The 13,043-nt window shown below is 43.3% G+C and overlaps 1 protein-coding gene across 1 annotated transcript; it reads right to left on the bottom strand.

Annotated features, from left to right (window-relative positions):
* Positions 1-1,066: 1,066 nt before the first annotated feature.
* Positions 1,067-12,121, bottom strand: LOC311360053 (serine hydroxymethyltransferase, mitochondrial-like). Its single transcript, XM_084480131.1, has 12 exons — positions 11,990-12,121; positions 10,790-10,984; positions 7,715-7,794; positions 5,602-5,802; positions 5,137-5,218; positions 4,851-4,973; positions 4,123-4,262; positions 3,273-3,435; positions 2,847-2,946; positions 2,320-2,475; positions 1,703-1,810; positions 1,067-1,410 (listed from the first exon to the last, which is right to left on the bottom strand). The coding sequence occupies exons 1-12, from the start codon at positions 12,092-12,094 to the stop codon at positions 1,283-1,285; spliced, it is 1,581 nt and encodes a 526-aa protein (XP_084336257.1). The 5' UTR covers positions 12,095-12,121; the 3' UTR covers positions 1,067-1,282.
* Positions 12,122-13,043: the final 922 nt, after the last annotated feature.

Genomic DNA, 13,043 nt, shown 5'->3' with positions numbered 1-13,043 from the left:
ATGAGGAGTTAAGCTAAGTAAGTAACAGAGTTAGCTGTCAGTTTGCTCAAGATTATTTTGATGATTTGACAGGCTTGTTGAGTTCAGCATGAGATGAAGCAATTACAGGAAATGCCAGCCATTTAGCACACGTCTGTTTGAACCGTCCCTTCCCTTCCCCATTTCTTCTGTGCTGTAGCTCCACCAAGCCAACCAACGCCACAAACAGGATAATAGACAGATAACTATTATTGAGATAAAACCTTTATCATTCATTTTAGAGAATACTATAATAATAGGTGATTTTAATAAAAAGTTGTATTCGCTGTGAAACTGATCATGCTTCTATACAAATTCATCTTGACATTATGTATTCATTGGTCATCACCAAACAAAATCAAACAGAAATCACAGTACCCCACACGTATTTCTAAAAAGAGAAGAGAAGAGACTTTTGTGTCTGCATGGATATTTACTTGAATTTTGCACTTGCTATGTCTTGTCCAGACAGGGACTGTGTGCCAAACCACCACATAGTAGGTCTCCCAGGGGGCCAAACCACAGGCTGACATCAAGGGCCCTCCATATAAACTGGGACACTAGAGGACCCCTTAACTTAATCCCATCAGAGTCCCTGTTGGCTGGTGTCCAGGGACAGCTGTACTGAATGGAAAAACAATTAAAAAGGGGGTAAAAGGGGAAAGAGGGGAGCTGCTGTTTGCTTTCAGGTCCAGTTGTGTTGGAGTTGCGTTAGTTATTGTGGCGCTAGTTATACTTTTTCAGTCATTGTTAAGTCAATAATCTGGAAAAATCTTTTCATTATGGAGAGACGTTATTGTGTTTGAAACCTGCCTCAGCGATTCTGATGTGACATGGCACAAACAAAGTTCTCCTTGGCCTAGGTTATGGTATGTTTAGGTTTATTTAGGATGTCACAGTGCTTCAACTCGCTTGAATCCTATCATCAACAATATCATCAACAAAAAATCCCATGATGTATAAGCCCTCTGTAGCAAAGAGGTAAATGGTAAATTCAGCATCACAAGGCTCACTATACACAGCAATTATACTCCTGGGAAATCCAAGGTAAACAACAATATTTTAATAAAGCTTATTAATAATAATTATTATTCATATTATTTGGTTTATTCATATTCATATTATGATTTTTATAATTGATAACAACTATACTGGACTGTAAAAGCTCTGACTGTATAGTGGGAGATGGCTCATCGTGTAGCCGTGTAGATTTACTAGAGAAGGATCTGGAACATGGGGGGATGGGAGCCCAGCCTTGTTTTCTTCAGTGGTCAGTGAAGCCAGGCATGGGGAAGGGCCTGGCGAATGTCTCCACCCGCTGGCGGAGGTCTGAAATGCGTGAGACCGTTTCCGTGTCCTCCAGCAAGAAAGCTTTGAAGCTGGCCAGGTTGCCTAGGAGACCCAGAAGGGAGATTAGACAAAGTTTATTTTTGTAGTTATTTATTTTTATATATTTTTTCCCAGTCAAACTTCATTTCATGACATTCTAATGCTTGGCAACGTATTGCTAACATTAAAGCCGCATTACATTTGACAACACATTTCACAGCACGATCATTTAGAATATAAGTTAATAATTATCTGTGTTTAATGGACGATTTTTAATGATTTGTCAAAATCGTAATAGTGAGTTTTGTGTGTTCTCGTATTTAGGGCTTAAGAATCAATAAAAGTCATATTTTACCACTCTTCTTCTTTACATCCAGAGCAATTTGGATTCCCTCGTCCATAAACGCCACAACTTTCTCAAAATCGGCCTCCTTAAATTGTCTTGAGGTCAACGCAGGTGTCCCTGTCACGTGAGAGAGAGAGAGCGAGAGAGAGAGACACACACACACACACAGAGAGTGTGAGTGTGAGTGTGTGTGTATGTGTATACGTTTGTGTATACGTGCGTGCATGCGTTGTGTGAGTGAGTGATGGTGTATAGAAATGCACTCTAGAAAGGGATGAACATGAAAGACCTCAGAGATTTTGACTGACTGGTAGACAGACCAATGAAACAGGAGGATAAAAGAAACACACACACACAACACACACACACACACACACACAACACACACACAACACACACACACACACATACCCAGCGAGGGAGAAACGATGACTGAAGAGGAGGTGAGGAAGATAGAAACAATTGGCAGCAACATCAAGCAGACAGGAACAATCAAACACACACACACACACACACACACACACACACACATACACACACACCAACACAGACAAACGCGATGGAACTCATGGGTGCATCAAAGCGATGATGGATCGATACGTGCGATGGATCCTCAGGTGTGGTACCTAGGCGCAGGCCCCCGGGCGTCAAGGCGCTGCGGTCCCCTGGGCAGGTGTTCTTGTTGGCCGTGATGGACACCAGCTCCAGCACCCTCTCGGCCCGGGCCCCGTCCATGCCCCGGGGTCGAAGGTCAACCAGGACCAGGTGGTTGTCGGTTCCACCTGGGGGCGGGGGGGGGCGGGGGGGGAACAAAAAAATGTGTATGTTTTTTGGGATCTTTCTTTTGTTATTATAATGTGATCATTGACGCTTGTTATGACGATAACATTTGTTGACACATTTTGATCATTCACACTCTGTTAACGGAACATCTGTTAACAGTATTGCAACCCCCTCCCCTCAAGTACAACACATTACACTTAATTAAACATTGTTAATTGTTGAAACAATTCAAAGATTAACAAATGCGCAATATCACATAATCATTTAGGTTTGATAAAGGTTTTCATTTGACATCATAAAAAATATTTTCAATCATAAAAAACTCCACTTGACGTCAAAAAAGGGAATAAGCAGGTGTCTCTCAGTGTACCTGACACCAGCGTGAAGCCTCGTTTCAGAAGGGCATCTGCCATGGCTTTAGAGTTCAGCAACACCTGGGCAATGTACTGCTTGAACATGGGGCTGGTCGCCTGCAGAGAGAGCAGATTCATCGAATCTAACTATATACTATATACTATAACTATACTTTGTCGCAGGTCAACTCCACTTTCCATGGGCAGACAGAAATTCAATCTATTTCTTCCCAGTGGTCTATGGCAAGGGACCATCTCTTATACATACAGGCTGTATAAATGTACTTTGTGTACACTTTTGTGTGTACTGTGTGTCAACTAAAATACATACACATATTGTCATCACAAAGCTTTAAAAGGCCAAGTTCAGCAGATTGACACCATCTATTCTGTTAACATCCTACTTATTCTGGGAGGAGGGGGGGTAGAAGATAAATCCAAACCTGTCTCAGGGCGACTGCGACCCCCGCAATAGCGTGGTTGTGAGGACCCCCTTGTAGGGACGGGAATACGGCGAAGTTGACCTTGTTCTCCAGGTCATAGGTCACCTCCCGGCCTTTCTTATCTACGGACCTCACCCCCTTCCTGTAGAAGATCAGCCCTGCCCTGGGATGTAGAGGTGAGGTGTGACGCGTTAGAACCACTGGGGTTTTAAACGTGACTTTCATCCTAAAGTATCATTCTATTTATTCTGGCTGGCCTCAAATGGATTATCCAAACCCACAACAAACCCATTACATTGTTACATACATATCACATGAGATGAAAAGGTCTAATTCCAAGCTTTTGTCTCTGTTGCAACAAGTACTAAATAAGTACTAAGTACTAAATTGAACAGGAGAACTTCAAAGCTAATGACCATCTCATACATATTCCCATTTTAAGTCAGTGGCAGACAGGGTCAAAATAGAGTTGAAAGGTGGCAGATCAGAGCCGTCCACCCTGCCCAGGTGAGTGTCAACTCTCACGGGCTGGTGCGTCAATGCTCAATTCCCTAAAGGAACACCCTGAAAGCTCATCATGTGTTTCTGTCAGGTCTACCTCGAGTCCTTGGGTCTCATTGGGACTAACCTGGTTCAATAGAGGTTGTATATAATGTGTCAACAGCTTTATGTTAATAATAATGATAGTTTGACCACTATAGCTATTTTTTCCATCTCCATCTAAAACGAGGCATGGACAGCTAGGCAATAACTCTTCTGCTCTTCTGTATTATACGTATTATATAACAGGACAGATGCTGCAATCCGTTCAAGCTGCAAAAAAACAAACTGAATCCGTCTGCTCCCTCACCTGGCTCCACGCAGGGACTTGTGTGTGGTGGAGGTGACCAGGTCGGCGTGCTGGAAGGGGGAGGGCACCGCGCCGGCCGCCACCAGCCCGCTGATGTGAGCCATGTCAGCCAGGAGGTAGGCGTTCAGCTCTCCGCAGAGCTGGAACACACACACCGCTCGTTTGGTGAGGGGCAATACGCAGAAAGACATTAGCCTCAAAGAGGAGAGACACATCGAAGCGGTTAATAGCGTTTTGCTCATTTCCATCCGCAGTCCACTTTCACACAACACACTTTCTTTTTATTTTTGTTTTATTTTCTAAATTGAAGAATTCAGGACTTGATGGGTTTTTTACTGTATTGGGTTGTACTCATCAATATTTTATTGATTGGACTCAGCTGGTTATAATAACGATACTAACAGCATAGGCCCATGCACTTTAGAATAGAAACAGAATAGAATAGAATACATTTATATCTGTATTTTTTAGATATTAATTAAATAATTTAAAAAAATATTTTTAAAATGAAAATTGAAGCAACTGCACGCTTTATCACAAGACAACATGAAAAGAAGCCATAGGGAATAATAGAATATAATTTAAATATATGTTAGTCGGTATGATTTGTATCTTTGCATTTCTATATTGCTATATTAACTTCCAGTTGTAGTTCTATTTAGAATAGAGAAGACATTTTAGAGGAGCATAGAAAGTTGAGGATAGAAGAGAAAGCTCAGACTGCTCACCTTCTTCATGCGGGGGTAGTCGATGAGTCGGGCGTAGGCGCTGGTGCCGGCGATGATGAGTCTGGGTCTGAAGAGACGCGCCGTCTTCTCCAGCTGATCATAATCTATCGTACCCGTTTCTGGCTGCAGCAGAGACAACATGGAGGGTGACCCAGAGCAGCAGTATAATCACCCACTACCGGTGGATTCAGACACAGGTCATTAATGAGCATCCTCTTGGTGACACTAAAAGGATGTCTCCGGGTTTGGCTGCGGTGACTGGGGATCGAACGCAGCACACACTCACGTTCAGCTTGTAGGGCATGGACTCAAAGTAGATGGAGGTGGCTGAGATCCTTTTGGTGTCGGTCATGTAGCCATGGGTGAGGCTGCACGGATGGAGAGGGGCAAAGATAGACCGTACAAGCACATCATCCATCATGATAGAGCAGGGCCAAACAGCCGCTCAACAATAAGAACTAGAGTAGAGATATGAAGGTTCCAATGAAGGAAACATAACATATCAAAATAATAAAATATAATAATGTAATGAGATTTTATATATATATATATATATATATATATATATACTGTATATATAAATATATTTAAATATATATATGTATGTATATGTGTGTGTGTGTGTGTGTGTGTGTGTGTGGGCGTACATGTGCTCCTGTGTGTGCCTGTGTGTGTGCCTGTGTGTGTGTGTGTGTGTGTGTGTGTGTGTGTGTGTGCCTGTGTGTGTGTGTGTGTGATCCCCTCCACGTACTGGCCTCCGTCGGGCAGGTCCAGGCCCATGATGCGGTCGTGCGGTTGCAGCACCGCCGTGTACGCCGCAAAGTTAGCGGGCGAGCCGGAGTAGGGCTGCACGTTGACCCCCCACACGGCCGGGTCCAGACCGAAGGCCTCCAGAGCCCTGCGCTGGCACAGCAGCTCTATCTGGTCCACCACCTCAGCCCCGCCGTAGTACCTGACATACACACACACACACACACACACATGGCAGACACACACACACATAGAAAAACACACACACACACACACATACACGCCAGACACACACACACGCCAGACACACACACACACACACACACACACACACTCACACACACAGACACACACACACACAAGCCAGATATACACACATACAAACAGAAAGACACACACACACACTCACACACACACAGACACACACACACACAAGCCAGATATACACACATACAAACAGAAAGACACACACACACTCACACACACACAGACACACACACACACAAGCCAGATATACACACATACAAACAGAAAGACACACACACACACACACACACACACACACACACATCCACACACACACACACACACACACACACACACACACACACACACACGCCAGACACACACACACACATAGAAAAACACACACAGACACGTCAGACAAACACACATACACACACACACACACACACACACACACACACACACACACACACACACACATAGAAAAACACACACACACAATCCAGATAAACACACACACACACAGACACACACACACACACACACACACACTCACACGCCAGATATACAGACATACACACATAGAAAAACACACACACACACAAACATGCATGTAGACACACACACATACACACACACAAACACTCGCACACACACAATCCAGGTGGGTTAACACAGAACCTTTTACAGAACATCTGAGAAGGCACGCAATATCTTGGTTAATTTTGCTGTTGATTTCAGGGAAAACGGATCATATTTGGGGGTGTTTGTATGTTTTTTATCAACTGTTTTATCTAAAGAAGACATTTTTACGAGTTGGAAATGTTTATTGATGTTAGTGTTCATTAGAAAGTCTGATAAGATGGAGAAAGTACAGAAAGTACAGCCCTGTTTTATGTTGTCTAATCTTTCATCGTATAGATTGCTCAACGGCCAATAACCGGTTGTGGATTTATAGTTCTGAGCTAATAAGTTAAGTAGGCCTAACGTTACGTATTGCTATCATGTCCCAGGTCACATGTTCCAAAGGCATGTTTTAGCTGAAGCATTATTGTTAGTCTCACTCACTAAGCATTAGTGAGTGATCATATAAATGTAACAGTCACTGGCCATGCGTGTCCGTGTTAGTGTGTGTGCATATGTGTTTGTATGTGTGGTCACAAGCTTTATTTAGATATGCGTCATTCTATCACATTAGCATTAGCATTAGCACATTAATCCTGTCGCCGGTATCCTTAGGGAACGCCTAGTAGGTCATCACCACACAACAACCGTCAACTGATCTAGAATGTGTGTGGCAGCCAAGACCTAAAGCATAAGGGAACAGTGTCTCCTCCACAACCACCATCATAACGAACACCACCTCCACCATCACAACCCATACCTCCTCCACCACCACAACCACCATCATGACCAACACTACCGCCACTGTCATAACCACCACCATCTCTACCACCACAACCACCTCCACCACAACAACCACCATCATAACCACCAACATCTCCACCACCACTACCGGCATCATAACTAACATCACCTCTACCACCACAGCCACCTCCTCCATCACAACCACCATCATAACCATAACCACCTCTACTTTCACAACCAACCAATAATAACCACCACCAACTCCCCCCTCCCACAACCACCTTCATAAACACCATGGTAATCACCACCTCCACCACCATCACCTCCACCACCACCGTAGCTTATTCCACCTGTGTTGTCCATCTCCACCACCATCACAGCCTCAACTCCCAACCCCAACCACCACCATCACCTCTACCACCTCCATCACCTCCATCAACACCAACACCATCCTCACCACTCCCACCACCACCACCGCCAGCCCCCCCATTCAGTCGTACCTCTGTCCAGGATAGCCTTCTGAATACTTGTTGTTCAGACAGGAGCCCTGGGCCTCCAGAGCAGCACGGCTGCAGAAGTTCTGGCAGAGACAAAACGAAAGAACAGAAGGACTGGGTTAACGTGTCATTCAAGCAATATCCCATAATACTCAATATAATATAATACTCACAAGGTCAGATTTACATGTGTTTGTGACATACATCTCCCGGTTGGAAAGAGGAAGCGTAAACATTAAACCAATGTATTAATTAATACTTGAAACCAACCCATAAGCAAATAATAAATTAAACACAATTTTTTTAAATTAAAATGACATTGGCCGTTTGAGTTTTGGCTTTGATTCAGGTGACATGAACCAAACATCATTGGGTTCATTGATTTCAAAACACAATGATTACATCTCAGTCATTATTTCATTATGATAACATCCTAATTAAAGGAGGTCCATCAAGGTCAGGTACTAAAATAATAATACCTGACACACTAAACCGACCTCAAAGCATTAGCCCTGACGAAGGCTGACCGTTGCATCGCCTCACATCACCTGTGTCTTTGCCAAAAAGATGCACTTGAACACACCGTAAAGACTACAGCCAATGGCCAACTAGCATGTCCGTTCTGCACACGCGTGAGAGGAAATAACTCCCTACTAGCATCAGCGGTTGTCTAACATTTCACACCACTCTCGCGCAGACGGTTTCGTAATATAGCTGCTTCTAATCGAGAATGTGTGAAAATGATGAATGATCAGATGAGATGAAGGTGAGAAATGAGACGACCTTCTTATGCATGCCCTGTTGACAAAGTCATCAACTGCTTTGCTCCCCTCCATTTCTCTCTTCATGCACTGATTCACTTAAGTTGAACAGCCAATCAGAGTTCCTAGAGGTTTCTCTCCCCTTCGGCTTCCGTCCCCGTTTCAACATGCCGAATCAGCTGACTATTGGACAAGGGCCAATAGTCAATGATGCAGGACACACTGCAGAAACCATGGCCCCAGATGCTCCCCCACAGCCAACCGTTGGCCCGGTGTGTCAGAGCCTTTGCTCCAACATGCACGGCCACATCAGTCGTTACTGAGCTACTGACATACAGCGGAGTCCTTGGTGCTATTGCACCCTGCTGGGTCTGCACACCCTGAGAGGAACCCCCACCAGGCCTTCTGGCAGGTCACAGACACACCAACCCTCAGGGCCGTACAGATATATATATATACTGAAGTCATTCCCTGACACACCACCAACCAAAGGCTATACAGCGTCAAATGTTAACTCACTTCTCGAGTGGAACCTATATACTGTATACATATACTGTATACAAACATATACTTGCTTGCTCTGCTCTGCTCAGGTTGTTTCTGTGTTTTGTATATTTGATTCTTTGTTTTTTGTCTTCAGTTATTTCATAAATGTTATTTTCTTTAGTTATTAGGGGTCCTACGATCCATAGGAACCCTATTGTATTTTCATTTGTTTTTATTTTATTATTTTTTAATCTTTCATTTATATTTAATCCCTATCAGTATATTTTACTATCTATCTATCTATCTATCTATCTATCTATCTATCTATCTATCGATCTGTCTATCTATCTATCTATCTATCTATCTATCTATCTATCTATCCATCTATCTATCTATCTATCTACCAACCTGTCTGTCTGTCTGTCTGTCTGTCTGTCTGTCTGTCTGTCAACCTATCTACCTATCCACCTATCTATCTACCACCCACTCTCTCCCAATCCAGTCATTACCGTGCAGACATGTCAGCCTTAAGAAGAGGTTCAGCCTAAAACCTCAATCATCCCAGAGGGATTTATAGGTCTCTGTCTCTCTCTCTGAATCTCTGCATCTCTCTCTGTCTCTCCCTTTCTCTCTCTACCTCTCTTAATCTATCTCTCTTTCCACCTCTTTCCCTCCCTCCCTCCATCTTTCTTTCTCTTTCCATCTTTGCACCTTTCTCCAAATCTCTACCTATCTCTTTTCCTCCATCTCTCTGTCTCTGTCTCTCTGTCTCTGTCTCTCTCTCTGTCTCTGTCTCTGTCTCTGTCTCTGTCTTTCTCCCTCTGTCTCTCTCTCTCTCTGTCTCTGTCTCTCTGTCTCTCTGTCTCTCCATCTCTCTGTCTCTCTATCTCTTTTTCTCTCTCACTCTCTCTCTCTCTCTGTCTCTCTCCCTCTCTCTCCCTGGGATGACAGACACACTGTGGTTACAATGTGGCGCGTCTCTCACCCGTCAATTGCGTTCTCCTCTTGACTCGATGTCTCCGTTTTAGGGGATCAATGGATCGTGGATGGAAGCGATCGCGGAAATCAGCCCGGTGATTGAATGTGGAGGGGATGGGGGGGGGGGCTGGGGGTGGAGGGGAACAGGGTTTGACTGTGTTTCATCTGAACAGAGAGGCGGGGAGGGGGGAGGGCGGGGAGGGTCCTCCGTGGGGAGCCGGCCCTACCAGCAAGACTGACTGACAGGAGCTTCACAAGGAGTTGACAAAAAAGGGGCCCTTCAGAAGTGCTGGGACTGATAGCGCTGAGGGCTTCTAATTGTTGTGAAGTTTAAAGGTTGAAAACTTCCCCAGCTCCTGCTTTGATGGAATCAGAGAGTTGTGAGGGAAGACAGCGCCAAGACGTTTAGAGGAGAACTCGAAGCGCACAGCAGAAGGGAAAGTGGTGGTAAGAAACTGGTTTTCTGCAAACAAAGTGGGCGGTCGTGTTTTGCATTGCTTCCCTCGGTTTTGTTACAGTAACACGCACTGGTGAATAAAATAAGCATCTAAGCATCATACTATATGTTCCAGTCTGCCAAGCCTGTCGTTCTACTGTGTTGTGTGTTCTAATGCTCAGTGAATGGTTCCTGGGAGGTTTGTCAATGATTGTTACCAGAAGGTTCTCCAGTATTCAAGGTTGAAACAAATTCTTTTTTAGTTTATTTCACTCTAGCCAGCACACAAAACTCTCTTTTCTCTCTCTCTCTCTCTCTCTCTCTCTCTCTCTCTCTCTCTCTCTCTCTCTCTCTCTCTCTCTCTCTCTCTGATTCTCTCTCACTCTCTTTCTCTCTCCCCCCCCCCCGCCCCCCTACCTCTGATGCAATGAGCTCCAGGCCTCGACACTGCCGGTCCTTCTCCTGGGTTAGGAGGCTCCACATCTCTGGGTCATCCTGCGCCAGGCTGTCCTGTCCCGTCCACTGTCCCCCGCCGGAGAGCCCTCGCCTGGGCAACTCCACCGCCAGCTGCCCCTCTCTCCAAGCACATCCTGGTGCCCGGAGGCATAGGGGCTGCAGAGGGGAATGTTTGAATGATGAAACGTCACGCATGTCATCTCAAGGAGCTCAACAGCACAGGTGAGGTGTTGATTCTGACTGTGTTTTTATGAATACTTTCAGTATTTATGAGAAACTTTCTATACACCAAAGAGGTTAACAAATAAATAATCGCTCATACAGTGGTAAAGAAGACCACTGTATACGTGATTGCTTATTTCATGATAAATATACTACTTGATCTGAATGAGCACATCATAACTCTAATAAAATAGAAAACATAGAGAGAAATATAGCATAATATTGCTTACTTTTTACTGAATCTCCATAATGGCTATTCTTTATTAAGATTTAAAAGTCCTATAGTCTTAAATCTGAAAAAGTATAAGTAATACCAATTATACCATGAAAACATATGCTAAAAACCCCTGGACCTGTTGTGAGGAGTCATGTGGGTCAGCGGCCTTTCAGAGTTGCAGCTCTCAGGTGTGTTTGCTGAAGGCTAGATAGTACCCACATGATCCTTACGCAACTCTTTGTTACTTTGCCCTAATACGTTGATTGCTGCCTTATCAGGAATAATAAAGGGGAGCCGTTTCTTCTTTAGTATTCTGTGCTTTCAGATTTGGGTATTTTAAATGTCCTTCATGAACCACCAGTCAATTTTAAAGGACAAATACCCTTTCAGCCACAATAAAAAAGCACAATGGTTGCCTTCTTTGAAAACCTGGTTAAAATATGTCCTTGTGATGATAGTCTGAACACTGAGGTGCGGGCAGTGTTGTGGAAAGCACAAAAAGACTGCAACGGTTTCAATAGGAACCCTGTTGATTTGAGAACAACAACGCTGGCGCCTGGCTGAGCCAAGCCACCTCGTTGAATAACAGGGTGGCCTGGTTCGCTGAAAGTACAAAATATAAATTGTACTTGTGGTCTTCGGTTGAAACTTCAACTAAATTAAGCAGTGCAATCATTAACAAAATGGCAGGACTAAAAAAACAGAATAAACCAAATACTCACCCGCAATATTTGCCTCAGTGACAGTGAGAGCATGTCTGGGACTGGCAATGACTGAGAGAGGAAGTTCCATGGTGCAAAGGCCCGCGGGAAGTCAATCATTCTCATGAGAGGGGACGGGGGGACACACGCGCACCCACGTGCACTGATAAAACCAGACAACTGGACTACTGATCTTGAGTAAAAACCTTTGTTTAATGCCGTTCATTTATTTGATGAAACAATCCTATTTTAATACCGCCTGATTATTCACAAGTGCAGCATTCGCCAGTGTACGCAGATACACATGGAATGATTATTAATCAAAGGTTTAAGCAATAAATAACTAAGCAATGAATAAAACCATAAAAATTATATTTGACTCAAATGTCTTAAAAACATTGTTTCTGTTATTGATCACGGAATATTGAATTGCACATAGAAATACTGTCATAAAGGTATTTATACAGTTTAGATTTCACACTTAACACTTAACTTAACTTCAAACACAACTAACTTACAAAACTTTTTTTCTTTCTTTTCATTGTGGAAAACGTGATTTCACTATGAAAATGAAATGACATCTGAACACACGCGCAGAGAGAATCCCACAATAACTCCAGAAGTGTTAACGTACATCATTCGATTATTAGACAGCTCAGACAGGCATGCACTTCTGTGCTTCTGTCATTTCCAGAAGATATGCTACTGGAATTATTATAAATCTGTATCATCCCAGAAAAGTTCAATTTTCAACCAATCCATCTTAATCCTGAATGTTATAATCCTGAACACTGGTGTTCATTTACTGATGAATAAGGTATATTAAGGAGACATTACTCTTTTAGAGTAATGTTTTTAGCTGATTAAATATGAACAAATTAGATTAATTAACAAATAATAGCATTTACTCGCACTGGTAAAAAAAATGTCTTTATGTTATCATGGACTAATTAAATGTAAATGTAACAAAAATAATGAAATTAAGTGTGACCCAAACAGCAACGAATAAACAAAGTAGTAATAGATCATCTCCACTGTTTGGAGGACAGTGCACAGTGCTTCATGTAAACAGGGG

This window comes from Micromesistius poutassou (genome assembly GCF_964030765.1).
Source record: "Micromesistius poutassou genome assembly, chromosome: 15".
In the NCBI taxonomy this organism is placed as follows: Eukaryota; Metazoa; Chordata; class Actinopteri; order Gadiformes; family Gadidae; genus Micromesistius; species Micromesistius poutassou.
Note: the sequence above shows the minus strand (reverse complement) of the source record. Positions and strands in the feature narration are given on the sequence as shown.